This window comes from Heptranchias perlo, chromosome 1 (genome assembly GCF_035084215.1).
Source record: "Heptranchias perlo isolate sHepPer1 chromosome 1, sHepPer1.hap1, whole genome shotgun sequence".
Classification (NCBI taxonomy): Eukaryota; Metazoa; Chordata; class Chondrichthyes; order Hexanchiformes; family Hexanchidae; genus Heptranchias; species Heptranchias perlo.
The window spans coordinates 144,231,783-144,251,832 of record NC_090325.1 but is presented as its reverse complement, the minus strand read 5'-3'; the positions used below and the strand labels follow the sequence as shown (position 1 = coordinate 144,251,832).

At 42.7% G+C, this 20,050-nt stretch overlaps 1 protein-coding gene across 3 annotated transcripts in view; it reads right to left on the bottom strand.

Moving 5' to 3' along the window:
• The window catches only part of prmt9 (protein arginine methyltransferase 9), a 49,711-nt gene that overhangs the window by 4,354 nt on the left and 25,307 nt on the right, over nucleotides 1–20,050 (bottom strand). Inside the window, exons 4-10 of one of the 3 annotated variants that reach the window (XM_067992232.1) lie at nucleotides 18,479–18,581; nucleotides 11,515–11,621; nucleotides 9,678–9,870; nucleotides 8,393–8,576; nucleotides 4,447–5,176; nucleotides 2,489–2,642; nucleotides 2,241–2,363 (exon numbers count right to left, since the gene is read on the bottom strand). In XM_067992232.1, coding sequence (XP_067848333.1) covers nucleotides 2,241–2,363; nucleotides 2,489–2,642; nucleotides 4,447–5,176; nucleotides 8,393–8,576; nucleotides 9,678–9,870; nucleotides 11,515–11,621; nucleotides 18,479–18,581 — 1,594 coding nt within the window. Of the gene's footprint in view, nucleotides 1–2,240; nucleotides 2,364–2,488; nucleotides 2,643–4,446; nucleotides 5,177–8,392; nucleotides 8,577–9,677; nucleotides 9,871–11,514; nucleotides 11,622–18,478; nucleotides 18,582–20,050 lie in introns of those variants that run through there. The other 2 variants (XM_067992238.1, XM_067992246.1) reach the window with 2 other exon arrangements.

Genomic DNA, 20,050 nt, shown 5'->3' with positions numbered 1-20,050 from the left:
GGGATTTCCGGCATGCTATCCTCTTTTTCTACTGTAAATACTGACGCAAAGTAATCGTTCAACATGTCCGCCATTTCCCCATTGTCAATGACAATATCCCCACTTTCAGTTTTTAAGAGGCCAACACTGCTCCTGACCACCCTCTTTTTCCTAATGTAACTATAAAAGTTCTTTGTATTGGTTTTGATATCCCTTGCAAGTTTCTTTTCATACTCTCTTTTTGTATCTTTTACTATCTGTTTTGTGACCCTTTGTTGATCTTTGTATCTTTCCCATTCGCCAGGATCTGTGCCATTTTTTGCCTTTTTGTATGCCCTTTCCTTATGTCTTATACTGTCCCTTACCTCTTTAGTTGTCCATGGCTTTTTTTTTTGGCAAGTAGAGTTCTTGCCTCTCAGGGGTATAAACCGATTCTGTATCATGTTAAATGTAATAGTAAAATATCTATCTAATAAAATATCTCCTTGTGTGGCTTGGTGTCAAATTTTGTTCGATAATGCTCCTGTGAAGCGTGTTGGGACCTTTTAATACGTTAAAGCCGCTAGATAATGCAAGTTGTTGTTAAAACGTCCCAAGATGCTTCACAGGAGCGTTATCAGACAAAATTTGACACCATGCCACATAAGGAGATATTAGGACAGGTTACCTAAAGCTTGGATAAGAGGCAGAGCAGTTTAGGGAGGGAAATCCAGAGCTTAGGGCCTAGACAGCTGAAGGCATGGCCGCCAATGAAGGGGCGAAAGAAATCAGAGATGCACAAGATGCTAGAATTGGAGGAATGCAAAGTTCTTGGAGGGTTTTAGGGTTGGAGGAGGTTACAGAGATAGGGAGGGGCGAGGCCATGGAGGGATTTGAACACAAGAATGAGAATTTTAAATTTGTACAGCATTGGTAAATGATTAGCATAACCGGTCATGTCTTCACTTAGGTAGCAGTCACTGATTACAAGGTTTTCAGATAATGGGCCAAATCTTCCTGAAAAAATAACGGCATGTTAACCACGCACGCTGTTACTAATGCGTAAATCAGACAGCAAGTTCAGGGGATGAAGGGATATGTTGTGAGTTGCAAATCTCCAGAACTTGCTGGTCACAAATGGCATCTCATCCTTAGCCTCCCGTTATTTTTAAGAACTTGCCTGGATTTGCACATTAATTGCCCATTAAACTTACTGCAGAAGTTTAGGGCTCATACTTAATAGTGTAAATATCCTTTTAATGATATAATTGTTAATGAAATGCCAATCTCTTCGGCCCAGAAAGAGAACAATTTCAATTGTTGAGTCTTATTCCTACATGTAGTAAATTGTTGTTGAGATTTTAAAAATGTCAAATTTAAAATTTTTCTTTTTTTTTTCTTACTTTTCCTCTCTGTCTCTTTTTTCTCTCCCTCTTAATCCAATCTTTCTTTCCCTCTCTATTTCTCTTTCTGTACCTGATTTAACTCTTAATTCACCCTCCTCCTCCATCGTTCCTCTGTTTCTTTCTCAATCCTCAAATCTCATTGGTTAAGGGGATACACTATTGGTCCCACTAAGGCCCCAGATGCCCCATTGCCGTAATCAGCCCGCACTTCCAGCAAGTTACGGTGCAAAAAAAATTCCAGCTGAAGGGTGAGGAAAAAGTCTAATGGCACACACCGTAAGATGCCCCACTCCAGCAAGATTTGGCCCAATGTTTTCTACAAGCAGAGGGGGAAATGTGTCCCCGCTACTGTACTGTTTTAACTGACAAATTGGTCTGTTCACGTGTAGTGGAATTTCTAATATCTGCCTTCAAAATTATCCACCCAAATTTTCATCGGCTAAAGGCTTGCATTAGATGTTGAAATTAATCTTTCATTATTTACATCTCGTTCTCTTTGTCTTGATGAATTAAATGACATGATTTTTTTTTTATTTGTATTTTCCTTTTTTTCATTCCCAGGCCGAGCAGACTGTTGTATCGTCAACACAAAAACAAAATCTGTGGATTTTTAATGATCTACCAATTTTCATTATCATCTGCTGTTTGGGGGAGGGGTGGGGCAGTAATGATGGATGATTGACGATCTACTGTACTTTAACTTTAAAAGGAAACAACGCACAGGAAACATATCCCTAATTAGCAGTAAAAGGTCAGGACTGATTTTGGTACTTTTTTTTTTAAGAATTATGTTTCCAAAATCAGAAAATATGTTTAAAAGATAAAACTAAACCAGGAGCCAAAATAAACAACTTAACTTTTAAGAATTTATCTTACCCTGACTTCACTGCACAAATCATCAGTGACCAGACCCATCAGATCCAGCTTTAATAGCTCCACTGGCTCACTTAAACGGACATGAGGCAATGTAGATAAATGCAAGAATACATGGACAGGTACCTGTAGGGGGAAAGAAGCTTAATTAAATTGAATCTAATCACATTTATTACAGGCTCAGTGCACTGATTTACAAAAATGAATTTTAAGTAAGTACAATATTGACAGTATAAAAATACATTAAAAACCTTGAACTGGTTGATGAAAGGTGCAATATTGAACCCTAACGTGGGTTCTTTTCCCTGGACTGCACTTTCTTGCAGTAATGTCTCAGACTCTATGAACATTCCATATATTGTTATGCACTGAGGAAACAACCTTCCCTCGGGTCGAAGCAAACATCTAAAAACAAAATACATGAATATTACAAGTCTGAACAATTAAGATGATTCACCAATAAACTTTAAACTTCATATATGCCTCCCCAGGATCTATGGAACACACCTGTGTAGTTTGGTGCAAGCACTGTCCTTTACCTTGCAGAGCCAGAAGAAATCAATATTGATTTAAAAAAAACATGTATTTATATAGTGCCTTTAACATCCCAAAGCACTTCGTAGAGGCATAATCAAAGAATTGGATACTGAGCCAAAGGAGGTGGGTTTTAAGGAAGTTATTAAAGGAGGAAATGGAGAAGTTTAGGCAGGTAATTCCAGAGTGTGGGGCCTACACGGTTGAAGGCACATTTGCTAATGGTCAGGCGAATAGAGGGGGGGATGCGGAAGAGGTCAGAGTCAGAGGAACGGAGTGTTCGGGTGAGGATTGTGGAGCTAGAAGAACTTATGGACGTAGGGAGGGACGAGACCATAAAAGGATTAAACACAAGTATGAGAAATTTGAAACATTGGCTGAACAGGAGCCTATGTAGGTCGGCGAGGACAGGAGTGATGGGCTGGCGGGACTTGCTGCGAGATAGGATACAGGCAGCAGAGTTTTGAAAGAGTTTAAGTTAGGAAGGGTGGAAGATGGGAGGCCGGCCAGGACAGCATTAGAATAGTCGAGTCTTGAGGTGACAAAGACATTGATGGGGGTTTCAGCAGTGAATAAACTCACGTTTACCCACGTTATACTCCATCTGCCACCTTCTTGCCCACTCACTTAACCTGTCTATATCCCTTTGCAGACCCTTTGCGTCCTCCTCACAGCTTACTTTCCCACCTAGTTTTGTATCATCAGCAAACTTGGTGACATTGCACTCGGTCCCTTCATCTAAATCATTAATATAGATTGTAAATAGCCGAGGCCCCAGCACCGATCCTTGTGGCACCCCACTAGTTACAGCCTGCCAAGTTTATTCCTACACTCTGTTTTCTGTCCGTTAACCAATCCTCTAACCAGAATTACATTTTAAATACATCAATGAATATTTTTTATTGCAAAAGAAAAGAAAACAATTCCGCTCTGTTGTGCCCAATTGCGCCCAAAGCGGAAACTCTACCCCATTATCTGTAGTAGCAAAAGAATTATGATGCAGTGTAATACAAAGAACTTACAGTTTAAGTTCCATTGGAAACTATTCTCTAATAAAGATCGAAAAATAAATTCTAATCATTCAGTATGCATGGGAACAAAAACGACTGTAAATTATGAATGCTGCTGTTCTGATCTCCCCTGTACCATGCAACAGTCCTCAGCCTAAAGGACAGCCTTTTCCCCAGCTCTCTACAATGTACTGTCCTTTCACTCTAGCAATCCGGTCCCAGAACCTTGCAAACAGTTCTAATTGCACTTAGGTTTATTATTTGTTTGTTTGTTCTGTTTGAATATCGTGGGCCTGAAAGTTTTGTACGGGGTGTTTGTAATGCTGTTGCCTCACTGTTGGATAAACACTAAATCAGAACACCAAGTTCTGATAGTATCAGCAATATGAGATATATACAAATTAATGGGAACATTGATTTAAACTTTGCATGTCTCCCCCCCACACCCCACCAGACTCTATAGTACGCACACACACGTGGCCCAAGAGAACAAAAGTTCAGACACCCCCTGCTCAATGAAATGTTGCAGATTGGAACAAACTTGAGTTACCTATTGATTTCCCCTCCTCTCACCATTGCCACCAGCAACCATGGCTTTGCTGTTTTAACGAGACTTAAGAGTTTAGCTGCATTCTTTTAAGCAATTAAAAGCAAAGCTGACATACCTAGCTAGAGCTGCTTTCTCTACCAGGCCTTGTCGTATGAGTCCACACATCTCGATAGCGTCAAGAATAATAACACTCCATAGCTTGCCCGACTGAGGCCTTTGTAATATTGTAGAGTCATCCTCCAGATAATTATGCCAAAATTCCAACCGATCTTTTGAAATTTCATTAGATTCTGCTAGAGTGCTTAATGCAGCTTGCTGCTGTGCTTTTTCTAAGGAACTAAAAACTTTAACAGGTCCCAACTTGGCAGCAATCAAGGGCAAAATGGAAAAACCCTCTGATACATCCAACACGCACAACATGTCGGAGGTTAGAGCTGAAGAACTTTGACAGTTAGTATTTTCAAAATTCATATTTGAACTCCTGTCATCTATGGTTTGTGAGAAATAGGTTCCACTATCCACTGACATTAATGAAGACAATACACTGCTTAAGGCAGATTTGAAATGGTCATTATATTGTGTGTTATTGAGACGAGCTATTTCTGAAGATTCAAGCATACAGTGTAGAAGGGTCGTTCTAGGTTCACTTGTAGTCTGAAGGTTGGCCAAAGCATCACAAAGTTCAGCCTCACTTGCAAAACTATTACATGTCTGATCACTCATGGCATTCATTTCAATTTCCATCTTGTGTTCATGGCTCACTATACCAATACTGTGAAAAACCAGGTATGCGTTCTTGCAGGAAACATCAACTACTAGAGTATCACCAGGTTTTACTGTCTGGCCTGAAACAGAAAAAAAAAGGAAAGTGAGGAAAATGTAAATAAAGCATATTGTATTTTAATTCAGTGACTTTTAAAAAATTGTTTACATATTAAATGGCTGGGAGCAAGTAATAAAGCAAATAGTTTAATTGAGGAGTTTGGATGATATGATGTAATTCGCAGAGAATGTTCAATAATTCATAGAAGTCATCAGAACCCCTGAGGTTATTTATAGCATTTTATTCATATCACACATACACATAGGCTCAATAAAAAATCCTCATAGAAGTTTTTTATGCATTGGTTATGCAACCTCTCAGAACAAATGTACAATTCCTTTACCCACGACACTGATTGAAGAATGAATACATGGAGGTCAGTGCATCCAATTCACAATGGTCCTGATTTCTGGCCATGAAGATCACACTGACCTCCAGGTCATCTCCAATCTGCATTGCTGTCGAGCCAAGAATGTGGCAGGAAAGCAGTCTCACAATTTTGGCACAATGGACTGTTTCTGAAGACTTGACTCCTGGTTAGAAGCGATACTTGGAACAAAACCATTCTCTCTCCGAAGAAAATGTCTCACAATAAGACAGGCAAAATTTGAAGTCTGCTGCAGGAACTCTTAATTTTGCACTAAAATAATAAACACTCCAGTGAGGAGGCAAATGTATTGCTGCCACAAATCAGTTGAGTCCAAACAAGAACATTGCCGAAGCTGCCAAAGCTTCATAGGTTGAAATCAGACAATGCAGAACAAAATTAATCATAACGATTTGGAGGAGGGGACCGAGTGTAACATATCAAAGTTTGCAGCTGATACAAAGATGGGAGGGAAAGTAGAGAGTGAGGAAGACATAAAAAACCTACAAGGGGATATAGACAGGCTGGATGAGTGGGCGGAGATTTGGCAGATGCAATACAATATTGGAAAATTTGAGGTTATGCACTTTGGCAGGAAAAATCAGAGAGCAAGTTATTATCTTGATGGCAAGAGACTGGAAAGTACTGCAGTACAAAGGGATCTGGGGGTCCTAGTGCAAGAAAATCAAAAAGTTAGTATGCAGGTGCAGCAGGTGATCAAGAAGGCCAACGGAATGTTGGCTTTTATTGCTAGGGGGATAGAATATAAAACAGGGAGGTATTGCTGCAGTTATATAAGATATTGGTGAGACCGCACCTGGAATACTGCATACAGTTTTGGTCTCCATACTTAAGAAAAGACATACTTGCTCTCAAGGCAGTACAAAGAAGGTTCACTCGGTTAATCCCAGGGATGAGGGGGCGGACATATGAGGAGAGGTTGAGTAGATTGGGACTCTACTCATTGGAGTTCAGAAGAATGAGAGGCGATCTATTGAAACATATAAGATTGTGAAGGGGCTTGATCGGGTGGATGCGGTGAGGATGTTCCCAAGGATGGGTGAAACTAGAACTAGGGGGCATAATCTTAGAATAAGGGGCTGCTCCTTCAAAACTGAGATGAGGAGAAACTTCTTCACTCAGAGGGTGGTAGGTCTGTGGAATTTGCTGCCCCAGGAAGCTGTGGAAGCTACATCATTGAATAAATTTAAAACAGAAATAGACAGTTTCCTAGAAGTAAAGGGAATTAGGGGTTACGGGGAGCGGGCAGGAAATTGGACATGAATTTAGATTTGAGGTTAGGATCAGATCAGCCATGATCTTATTAAATGGCGGACCAGGCTCGAAGGGCCGATTGGCCTACTCCTGCTCCTATTTCTTATGTTCTTATGTTCTTATAACACTTCAGCTGAGAACAGGAGGAAAGTGATCTGTAGGGAAGGTTTCCATACAGGTTGGGATTGAGAGACAAGTCACAAAATACATACATGACAGATTATAAAGTTCCACAGAAAAAGCATTATTCCAGCCATTTCCCTTGCTAGATGGTGAGCCTATCCTGAGATAGGTGAAGGATAAAGTATCTTAAAAATTAGGGAAAATCCAAAATTATAATAAGATGAAAAAAATGATACCGCATATTTCTGACACTCTGATTTCTTTTATATAAATTAACATGATAAATTACTGTATATATACAAAGAAAAAGAGAAATATAATGTCTCATTTTCTCTCCCCTCCTCCACTTTCCTATTTATAACTCAATATTTTTATTCAGTTGTTGAAAGTCTTGCAGCCAAATCAAAGTGGCAATATAAACTTCCTCCAATTAAATATTGGAGAAAACCACAGCTATTGTCTTCGGCCACCGCCACAAACTGTTCCGTAGCCACCAATTCCATCCCTCTCCCCGGCCACTGTCTAAGGCAGAACTAGACTGTTCGCAAGCTCGTCATCCTATTTTACCCTTAGCTGAGCTTCAGCCACCATAGCCTCTCCATCACCAAGACCACCTACTTGCACCTCCGTAACATCGCCCGTCTCTGCCCCTGCTTCAGCATATCTGTTGCTGAAACCCTCATGCATGCTTTCATTACCTCCAGACTCAATTATTGCAATGATATCCTAGCTGACATCCCATCTTCCACCCTCTGTAAACTTGAGCTCATCCAAAACTCTGCTGCCCGTATCCTAACTCGTACCAAGTCCTATTCACCCATCATCCCTGACCTACGTTGGCTCCCGGTCCGGGAATGCCTTGATTTTAAAATTCTCATCCTTGTATTCAAACCCCTCCATGGCCTTGCCCCTCCCTATCTCTGTAACCTCCTCCAGCCGTACAACCCTCTGAGAACTCTGCATTCCTCCAATTCTCGCATCTTGCGCAGCCCCAATTTCCCCTTCCCATCCATTGGCAGCCGCACCTTCAGCTGTCTAGGCCCTAAGCTCTGGAATTCCCTCCCTAAACCTCTCCACCTTTCTCTCTTCCTTTAAGGCACTCCTTAAAACCTACCTCTTTGACCAAGCTTTTGGTCACCTGTCTCAATGTCAAATTTTGTCTGATAACGTTCCTGTGAAGCGCCTTGGGATGTTTTACTATGTTAAAGGTGCTATATAAATGCAAGTTGTTGTTTTGTATCATCAGAGCTAAATGCCTAATGCTGTTTGTTGTATTCCCCAACAAATGCGAAAGGCATCCATTTGTAATGGATATCATACCTGAGTCAAACATCAAACTTTCACTGAATAGGTTCCGAAGGGATTTTAGAATTTTTGTAGATAATAAGGACATCAAAGTTAGACTCAGAATTCAATAACATTTTTCCTTCAAAACTAATGGCAAGTCTTCCATTTACATTATTTTACACTTACCAAGCACACCCTGTACAGGATACACAGCCTGTTCCCAACAGGTCTTTTCATCAGGGCCAGTGGAGAGACTTGTATCTTCATCTAGCTGCAGAACAAACCAGGCTACAATAGCGTCCAGCACACCCTCCTTAACTACTGGCAGACAAAGTCGGCAAGGTTTCCTGGCAGTCAGCCCCTCCAATTCCTAACACAACACACAAACATGATAGTCACAAATTACTGTATACTTCATATCATACTTCACGCACAGTACTTTCAACAGAATGAGCAACAAGTTACCTTGTAGAAGCTTTTTAAAATCATGTTAAATATGATACTTTTCCGTTTAACTAACATAAATGTTCTGAATCATAAAGTTTCAAATATAGAAGCCTGGTTACTATGTGGTGAAATAGTGCAGAAGTAGATCCTTTTTAAAATGCTTACATTCAAGCAAATTTCTTACCACTGACAAAGACGAACATTAGAGGGGACATTTTCTAACTTCACCCATCCAGGGAGGAGCCTCGCCTGCTGGGAGCACATGATGAAAACTTGCGCATGTACTGCCCAACATTTTCTGACCATTGCTGTAAATGGTCAGAAAAGCTTGAGCAGCAAGCACCTCAGTTTCTGATATTTGCTCCTGGTAAATGAGGCTCCCCACCAGAAGTGAAGAGTCAGAAAATTACCCCTTCAAGCTCTACATGTTGATCTGTTACTCTAGTAGTACACTCTTAACACTAGAAAAATATAGCAATAACTTACTGTTACTACCCAATCGCATGTCCTACAGACATTAGTGTGTTCACATCACTCACTACCAGTAGGGAGTCTGCTCAAAGAGACCACAAACTGGAGATAGTGCTACAACACTATAGTGCCGAGTGCCTGACCCAGACTCTCTTCAAGCTTGGCACCTCAGTGACTTTTGTGTGGGAATTTAACCAATAGTTTCAAAAACAAAAATAACTTCAGGTACAAAGACACTTTAACCAAATAATTAGCTCACCCCGGGAGACAAATTCGTAGTGAAACAATGTAGAAGTTATCAAGAGTACTAAATGACAGTACAACTTTGCACAGTCCTGCTCCTGCACCCAATTCTGCATACACATGCCTGTTGCTCTGACTTTTGGAGAAAATTTGAATACCACTATAAGCCAGTTAACATAATCATGACAACATTATTAAGTCTGCCTCACTTGTACCAACAGGTTAAGTAACAAGAGCAAGAGGCATGATTCAAACTTAGAATATCCTTTTTAGATATGCTTTCATGGAAGTGATGCAGTTGTTCTCATACCTGTGGACTGTTGAAATCAATGGTCATGGCCTGGAAGTGGTCAGTCAGTGGCGTGTATCCGCCAGGAACTTGCCTCATTCTCTCAGTGGTGTAAGGTTCAGCAGCATCACCGATACAGGGTTCACTGCTAACTGGGCTGTACCATTTTATTGCTTCATTCAAATATAACCCACCAACCTCACTGAAGCAAACTCTGCCAAACAGGATAAAAACAAACTGTGATGCCAGCTTCTCATTAACCTTTCTATAATTAAATGCCCTCTAATTGTAAGGTGGGTATAGTTTCAAAATTCTCTTAATCCTTGAGAACAATGGCTGTATTGCCAAGCTGAAACATTACGAAAAAAAACAAAGTGTTTTTATTTCAAATGGGGCAAGTAATTTGTTGCAGCAATAAGTGTTGAAAATCTCAGAAACCGTTAGTGTCTGTAAGAAGGTTCTTGCCATGTCTCTCCTCCTGGCATCACTTGCTCTCTTCCTGCACTCTCCATGCTGATCAGTTCCCTCAGTAGATATGCTGATCCCCGGATGATAGGTCTTTTGCATGACAATATGTATTTTGATGTTCCATACTGACTGCTCTCTCTCTCTCTCTATGCCAGGTTGGAAACATGATTCAGTGACTACTAACTACCTTCGGGACTTTTCCATCAAAGACACACATATGTGACAAGTGGAGAAATTTACAGTTTTATTGTGGACTGTTGTGCCACAACAAACTGATTGCCCTAACCATGGATTAGCATTCTGTATATTTCTCTAATCCTAGTTTATTCATCACATTGGAAAATTATATCACAACCCTTATAAAAGGAGTACTGGAAGCTATTTAACAAAAATGAAAACTTACCTTTAATTAAATCAAGTTGGCCAAAATTCCCCGAATATCTTATTAACTCCACTTTAAACCATGAGTACATCAAGTCTATAATAATTGCCACCATTGTGCATGCTCTAAAGGATAGTCTGAAAATGGTGATCTGATGATATTGCAACACCTTGCAAAAATTTCATGTCAATGGGAGTTGAGCAGTGATCACGAAATGCTGGCACCACCATTTTAAATAATCATTTCAGTAAGGTACATCGAATGACAGCAATCCTAGCAGTTCAACATATACGCAGTGGTGGTAACACTTATTGAGGATTTTAACTATTCAACTGGATATAACTTTTTACATATTTTCAAACAAGCAACAGGGAGTGTTCCTTTAAGGAATCACCAGGATTGTGGTGAGGGTGAGAAAGAATCAAGTGTTTTAAAAAGATGTGAGAACTGGTATTTTGCCGACCTCCCCTCCCCTTCCCCACGAGTGGTTTAAATCCAAGTTCAACACTTACAGAGACCATTTTCATTTATCTTGGCTTAAGTAAAAAGCCTGCAGATTATTTTGTCAATTTAATTTTGTTAAAAAAAAATTGGTATTAGGTTAGCATACTGTCATCTCACAAGATTTAGGTTGAGAGACAAGCAAAATTGTTGGGATGAAAGTTAATTCACTCTGGAGATGTGAAATGAACTTGGGTAATCTTATAAAGTTGCAAGTCCACAGCACAAATCTATTCTCAAGCACCAAACTTAAAGTCACACTTAAAGAGCCCCCATATATGGCAAGCATGAAAAACATAAATAGCACACTGGTTCAACAGAAATGCCATTTAAGGATGGGATTAAGGGACATTTTACGTCAACACTGCTCCCATTCCAAGAAAAACAAACCAAGAACAGAAAAAAAAACTCAGTTAAAATAAATAGCTGAGCACAATCATACTGTGCAGTCTTTTCAGTCTTGTCTCTAAACTAGGTTTTGTACACAAATGCTTTGCAGAAACTAACCTGTGATGTTTGCGGATCTCTTGACACTCTACTGCCATGCCAAATACAACAGCATGCAATGGGATGACACGGCCAAATCCTTCAGTGGGACCTTCCTGTCTTGCTGGCTGAGAAACAAAAAATTAAACACAATATTTTCACGAGAAAAATAAAACTAAATTTAAAAAGTGAAAGGTTGTTGCTTACAGCTCTAGCTTCCCAAATATATGGCTGCAGGTTTGTTTCCCAGGCCTATACTGCCAAAAGTGGGGAGGAGAGCAGAGCCCACGGGAAGCAGGGGCATGGGGCGGGGAAGCAGGAGTGGGGGGGGGAACCTATAATGCGTAAGCGCGGCAAGATCGGAGTCCCATGCATACATGTCAGCGAAAGAGGAAGTTCTCATTCCCTGTCAATATACACAGAGTTATCTCTTCACCCCCTCCCTGCCCAAAGGAAGATAAATCACTGATTGATTATATTCACTGATGATAGGTTGAACACTTAGGGCCCAATATTAGGAAGGAGGCGGGTTGGCGGGTCGACTGGGCGCGCGGGGTGCTCCGCATGCAATCGCAGCTTGATTGAAGGTACTTACCTTTGCTTCCGGGTTTTGCGCTGGAAAGCTGCGCAGCGGGCGGACTGCGCAGGCGCATCATAGGCTGTCAGCTGGAGGAGCCCTATTTAAAGGGGCAGTCCTCCACTGACTGATGCTGCAGAAAATAGGAAAAAATGCAGCATGGAGCAGCCCAGGGGGAAGGCTGCTCCCAGGTGTAAGAATGCCTCACTCCAGGTACTTACTGGATGGGGTGAGGAGGAGGGGGAGGAGGGAGATCTTCTGCCTGGCAGACGGGAGGAAGTGGCCTGCCTCTGCCACCACGGAGGCCTGGCTCGAGGTGGCAGAGGAGGTCACCTGCACCACCAACATATCGCGCACCTGCATACAGTGCAGGAAGCGCTTCAATGACCTAAGTAGGTCAGCCGAAGTGAGTACACTTACTCATTCCCCTACATTCCGTCTGCCACATCACCGCCCCCACCCCACATCTCCTTCTGCACTGCCAACACTATTCTATCACATCACTCCTCTCACCCACTCAAAGCTCATCCTCCTCTTACCTGCACTGAGGTGAGAGTGACTGCCCTTGACATCAAGGCAGCATTTGACCGAGTGTGGCACCAAGGAGCCCTAGTAAAATTGAAGTCAATGGGAATCAGGGGGAAAACTCTCCAGTGGCTGGAGTCATACCTAGCACAAAGGAAGATGGTAGTGGTTGTTGGAGGCCAATCATCTCAGCCCCAGGGCATTGCTGCAGGAGTTCCTCAGGGCAGTGTCCTAGGCCCAACCATCTTCAGCTGCTTCATCAATGACCTTCCCTCCATCATAAGGTCAGAAATGGGGATGTTCGCTGATGACTGCACAGTGTTCAGTTCCATTCGCAACCCCTCAGATAATGGAGCAGTCCGAGCCTGCATGCAGCAAGACCTGGACAACATCCAGGCTTGGGCTTATAAGTGGCAAGTAACATTCGCGCCAGATAAGTGCCAGGCAATGACCATCTCCAACAAGAGAGAGTCTAACCACCTCCCCTTGACATTCAACGGCATTACCATCGCCGAATCCCCCACCATCAACATCCTGGGGGTCACCATTGACCAGAAACTTAACTGGACCAGCCATATAAATACTGTGGCTACGAGAGCAGGTCAGAGGCTGGGTATTCTGTGGCGAGTGACTCACCTCCTGACTCCCCAAAGCCTTTCCACCATCTACAAGGCACAAGTCAGGAGTGTGATGGAATACTCTCCACTTGCCTGGATGAGTGCAGCTCCAACAACACTCAAGAAGCTCGACACCATCCAAGATAAAGCAGCCCGCTTGATTGGCACCCCATCCACCACCCTAAACATTCACTCCCTTCACCACCGGCGCACTGTGGCTGCAGTGTGCACCATCCACAGGATGCACTGCAGCAACTCGCCAAGGCTTCTTTGACAGCACCTCCCAAACCCGCGACCTCTACCACCTAGAAGGACAAGGGCAGCAGGCGCATGGGAACAACACCACCTGCACGTTCCCCTCCAAGTCACACACCATCCCGACTTGGAAATATATCGCCGTTCCTTCATTGTCGCTGGGTCAAAATCCTGGAACTCCCTTCCTAACAGCACAGTGGGAGAACCGTCACCACACGGACTGCAGCGGTTCAAGAAGGCGGCTCACCACCACCTTCTCGAGGGCAATTAGGGATGGGCAATAAATGCCGGCCTTGCCAGTGACGCCCACATCCCGTGAACGAATAAAAAAAAAAACTTACTCACCTCGCCAGTACTCATCCCACCACTACCACTCAACCCAATCCTCATACAATCTCATGGCTCTGTCTCATACTCACCCTCTCATGCATCTCTTTCACAGTCAGCCTCACTCAACCTGCCACTACCTGTGCTGCAGCCACAGGGTATGCATCACATATGTGCTGTAAGAAGCATAAGGCAAATGTGTCGTGAGCATGAAGGGGATGCACAAGGGTGTTTGAGGGTTTGTCATGGTTTTTAAACTTACATTTGATTTCTGATCAACTCATATTACATATTATATTGTCACCGCTACTGCCATGTCTTTGCGAATCTTGTCTGGTTTGTGCAATAATGCCCTTTCCTGAGGATCACTATGAAGACCCACAACTGATGCTACCCACTGTGTCTCTGCGGAGTGGTTTTAGGTGTACTTGCAGGGCTCTTTTGTGCAGACAACTGAGAGACGTCGGCGATGTCCCCGGTGGCACCCTGGAAGGATGCGAAGGAGAAGTTGTTGAGGGCAGTGGCGACTTTGTCGGCGACAGGTCAGAAGATGGTGCTCGGGCCAGCCGGGAGCAGCTCGGCATGAAGGAGGCTGCAGATGTCCACGACTACATGTTGAGTGACTCTGAGCCTCCGTATGCACTGCTGCTCAGAGAGGTCCAGGAAGCTGAGCCTCGGTCTGTAGACCCTGAGGTGAGGGCAGTGCCTTCTGCGACGCATCTCTCTCTGCGGTTGCTCTCCCTCCTACCGTGCAGGTCACAGCACTGTGTTGTGGAGCTCCACGTGTCAGAGGTGGATGGCGTGGCCGGCGAGGCTGGTGATGCTGTTCGTCCTCCGAGGAGGTCATGACTGCAGCTACGGTGGCCCCCATCCGGAAGATGTACATTTGAGGGGGTCCGCAAGGTAGGAGGAGGGTGGTGGAGGCCATGCTTTGTCCAAAGCGACAGAGTGGCCTCCTGCAATGAGTGAGGGTCTCCCCCCCAAACCTGTCAAATGGACCTTTGCAGCTGCCACAGGCTGATGGCTGCAACACGTCCATTTCAACTAGGAGTGTTTCCCCCAGTATGGGAAACAGTCTCAGTTGAGATGAAAATCCCACCCCTCCTAAAATATCATGTCAATCAGGTCTGCTAACGACCTGAAGTATCAAAATAATTACCTTAAGTGGGATCCCGCCGGAGTCCCACATGCAGGGGCTGCGCACGCATGTAAGCGAGTCACTGGGGAACTCGGAAGTGGACGGGTTCGAGCCAGGCTCCTGACCCGCCCCGGGAATCCCCAATTTTCGGAGCCCCCCCACCACGAACCCGCCGGCATGGGGGTCCGAAAATCGAGCCCTTAAAAAGTGTTTGATTGGCTGTGCGGTGCTTTGGGACAAACTGAGGACGTGAAAGGATCTATAGGTGTGCAAGTTCTTTCTTTTAGACAACAGGAACGTGGTTTGAAGCCTTTACTTGGTGGACAGCAAGTACTAGGAGCTCCTCACAAGTGGCATGGCGATCAATACAACTCACCATAAAATGCGAGTGTGCTGCCACCATCCTCCTGACCACAACATGGACACAACTTACAGCCCATTGAATGGTTTCTCCATTACTTGGAATCTTGAATCAAGCCTACAGATTCCTCACAAGAGTAGAAACCAGCCTGTTCCTTTTGGATTACACCACAGATCTTCAGAGTATCTAATACTTGCCATAACAACCCTTAAGAACCATTCATATCAGGAAGATTCCTTGGTAGTTTATAGGCTTATTAGGATCCTCCTTTTCATAGAATCATACAGCACAGAAGGAGGCCATTCAGCCCATCCTGCCGATGGCAGCTCTCTGAAAGAGCTACCAATTAGTCCCAATCCCCTACTCTTTCCCCATAGCCTTGCACATTTTTCCTTTTTAAGTAAATATCCAATTCCCTTTTGAAAGTTACTATCGAATCTGCTTTCACCACCCTTTCAGGCAAAGCATTCCAGATCATGACAACTCACTGAGTAAAAAAATTTCTCCTTGTCTCCCCCCTGGCTTAATCTGTGTCCTCTGATTACTGACCCTCCTGCTTAGTGGAAACAGTTTCTCCTTATCTACTCTATCAAAACCGCTCATAATTTTGAACACCTCTAATAAATCTCCCTTTAACCTTCCTTGCTCTAAGGAGAACAACCCCAGCTTCTCCAGTCTCTCTACTTAACTGAATTCCTTCATCCCTGGTACCATTCTGGTAAATCCCCGCTGCACCCTCTCCAAATTCTTGACATCCTTTCTAAAGTGTGGGGTCCAGCATTGGACACAGTACTCAAGCTGAGGTCTAACCAGTGACTTATAAAGGTTTACCATTACTTCCTTGCTTTTGTACTCTATACCTCTATAAAACTCAGGATCCTGTATTTTAACAGCCTTCCCAACTTGTCCTGCCACCTTCAAAGATTTATGAATGTGAACTCCCAGGTCTCTCTGTTCCTGTACCCCCTTTAAAATTTTACCACAAATATGCTCTGGAATACAGAGAGTGTGCATGCTTCAAACTGAATCCTATTCACCAGCTTTGCACTGAACTGGCCCATTAAAGCCTTCTACCTGAGCACCAACTCCACCAGTTTTTCCAATCTCTGCACAAATGGGTCACTGCTATGGCCTGTTGGATAAGACACTAATACTGTATGGTTCTCTTTCCAGCCCCCAAGGATGCCCTCATAAGTTTGTTGGTTAGCACTGGACTTGCCATTCATCGGCATTAACCCAAAGGAATCATTTTGATCACAACTGGCAATAGACCTGATTCAATGGAAAAAGGATAATTCTACGTAATTGTGTGCTCTTACAGATGAATGTAACCCAATGATCTCATTCATTTCCTTAATGACCCTTCTGGCCCCACAAATTGAAGTATTATAATCTACCTTTAAAGCTCTTAATCAGTCTGAATATACTTCAAATACCCTTTAAAGGCCCTTTGCTTTTGCCTAACAACTTGCCATTTCCTTTTCAGCTACCTTAACAGGATGCTACTTAGTGGTTGAGTTTCTAACAGGCTTTAGCTTCAGTTTGTTTATGACGTTAGCTGCAGAGGCAAGGAAATCATTGGCCAAGTCTTCTGCCATCAAGTACGCCCCATCAGCAGTCACACAAACCTGATCCCAGGTTTTGTGGGCAACGATATCCTTCTGCGACTGAGCACCTTGCCCTATCACTCGTAGCACAAATGTCTTCAGCCACTCCAATTTGGCATCATCCTTTTTTGTGAGTTCACAACATTGCCCAAGACAGCCAAGAGTTTTCCATTTTACAATGAAGGTAAGTAGCCAGTGGGTCTAAAGTTTCCCCGCAACACTGAACACTGCATTTGGAAAGCTATGCACAAGCCAAGCAATTCGCAATTTCAAGAAAATGAAAATAAAATAGAAAAAAAAACAAGATTGGTCTCTCTTTTATTTTCTTGTAGTTGTGAATAGTCTGGCTTCCCAAATAATACTCAAGTATACCACTGATGACAGTACCTATCAGAACATGAAGCAGTGAATTCACAATACATTTGTTTCTCCTACTTCTACCAGTTTTACCATTGCCTGTCAGTGTAATAGGTTATTTCCCCCACTCAGGTGATTATGTCTAAAAGATCACTATTAGCATAAAAACAAGAGGCAAGAGTAACACAGCTTAAAATAGTATTACTTCACGATATAGAGTTCAGCTAACAGCATTACTGCCACCCGCTGGCAGAATTCTGTTAGAACAAGCTGCACCACCAGAGGATCCACATCACCAAGATTAACTTTGATTTCCTTTATGAAAAGATTTTGTGGTGAGCTGAAGTGATCTTTATAGCCTATTTGCATATTTAGATGGAGGTAAAAGGTCCTGTGATACTATTTGAAGAAGAGCAGGGAGTTCTCCTTGTGTCCTAAACAACTTTACTCTCCCAACCAGCACCACCAAAAACAGGTTAACTGATCATTCATCTCATTTGCTGTTTATGGGACCTTGCTGTGTGCAAATTGGCTGCCATGTTTACACGTTACTGAAGTAATTAATTGTTTGCAAGGGACTTTGGGATGTTCTGATGATGTGAAAAGTCCTATATAAGTGCCAGGGAACTTTAGTGTAAAGCTCCACACTTTAGTATAAAATTGCTGCATTCTGAATTAATCCATCTAATTTTGTGAAATATATTTTTAAAAATTACATGTCATCTCTATGCTTGCCACCTCCCATTCCTCTACCAAGTACAAGGCTCACAGTTGTAATACTACCTTGGCAATAATAACTCGGTCTCATCTCTTCACTTTTTACTATTATGTTCTGTACTACATCATGGTAAAGTTACTGCATTATAATGTGCAAAATGCTTGGTTCCCAATGACTGTTGTAAGGGCAGAGTATACTTTACATACACTTCCAACAAACTTTGGACAAACTGGATAATCAATCCAGGTAATTCTGGCTGGCACCCAACTACATTGTGGTTAAATAAAAGTTACTTTATCAGAAAAGTTCGATATGACATTCTACATAAATACAACAATAGTCAGTTATATCATATTCAAAAGTAATACCATCAAAACATACCCACTTAATAGAAAAGGGTAGTGAATGAGGCATGAGACTGCCAGGGCTGACTATGGTACAGGCGCGTCAAAGCATGTCTAATGTTCACATATTAGAAGGTCACAACTGTATAAAAAGCATACCCTTGGTGGTAGAAGAAGGTGTTGCCATGCATGTATCAAACTCTCTACAATTCCTTCACCAAACAGCCCAGCATCCACAGTCTCTGTGACAACAAGCGACACCCTGAGGACAAAATAAGAAAGCCTTGAAACTTATTTACATATTATAGGGGCCAAAATTCCTGTCTTTGCTAATTTTAGCGAATGCATTGATGTGAGTATAAAGGGATATTATACCACTTTTTACTCAGGTGTACTTTTCCACTAAAATTAATGAAGGTAGGAACTTCAGCCCGTTTATCAAATTTATTTTAATATTGAAAATTCTAATAATGCTCTATGACCTGTGTGTGAAGATTGTGATTATTAAACAGATATTGTATTCCACTTCAGTGGTGTGCTGCAAATCCATTAATCTATGGCCAATGGCTCTGAGTGGAGTATTTGTTTACAGCACCTGTTATATTTTAAATAGGTTTTTACAACATTTTTAACAGAAGAAAATTGTAAACATCTTTATATTGTAAATTTCTTTATTTTGACCGGGAGTCTGTCTTAAATTAACGCTTTGGCCAAACACTAGAAACACAAAAGCAAAATTGCATTTCAACCGGAGTTAAGAATGTCTACAGAAAAATAACAATTAACCACACTTGTACAGAACTTCTGTAAAAAAACTACAAATTACATTATTTACAAATGTTTAAAAACACTGATTGAACATCCTTTTCCATGTTTGGAGAAAGATTCAGGAATGCTGCTGATAACATAACAAAGAGAACAATGGGGGTGATTTTAAATCCCAAGAACGGGTGGGTTGGGGGCGGGTGGGAGTTGAAAAGTTTTTTTTTGGTCACAACTGCGACCCGGCTTTATTTCCGGGTTTAACATCGGCGCGTAAAAGTACAGGCTTCCCATTGGGAATGCAAAGTCTGAAAATTTTGTGGGTGTGACCCAAAAAAACAACTATTTTCAACTCCCACCTGCCCTCTCTTGGGGTTTAAAATCACCCCCATGGTGTGGCTTGAATCAAGTACTTCCATCCCACCATCAAGCTCACCATGGACTACTCCTCAGAATCAGTTTCTTTCTTGGACACACGAATCTCCATCAAAGACGGGCACCTCAGCACCTCACTCTACCGCAAGCCCACGGACAACCTCACGATGCTCCACTTTTCCAGCTTCCACCCTAACCACGTCAAAGAGGCCATCCCCTATGGACAGGCCCTGCGAATACACAGGGTCTGCTCAGACGAGGAGGAACGCGATGGACACCTACAGACGCTGAAAGACGCCCTAGTAAGAACGGGATATGACGCTCGACTCATCGATCGACAGTTCCGACGGGCCACAGCAAAAAATCGCATAGACCTCCTCAGGAGACCAACACGGGACGCAACCAACAGAGTACCCTTTGTCGTCCAGTACTTCCCCGGAGCGGAGAAACTACGCCATGTTCTCCGCAGCCTTCAACATGTCATCAATGAGGACAAACACCTCGCTATGGCCATCCCCACACCTCCACTACTCGCCTTTAAACAGCCACCCAACCTCAAACAGACCATCGTTCGCAGCAAACTACCTAGCTTTC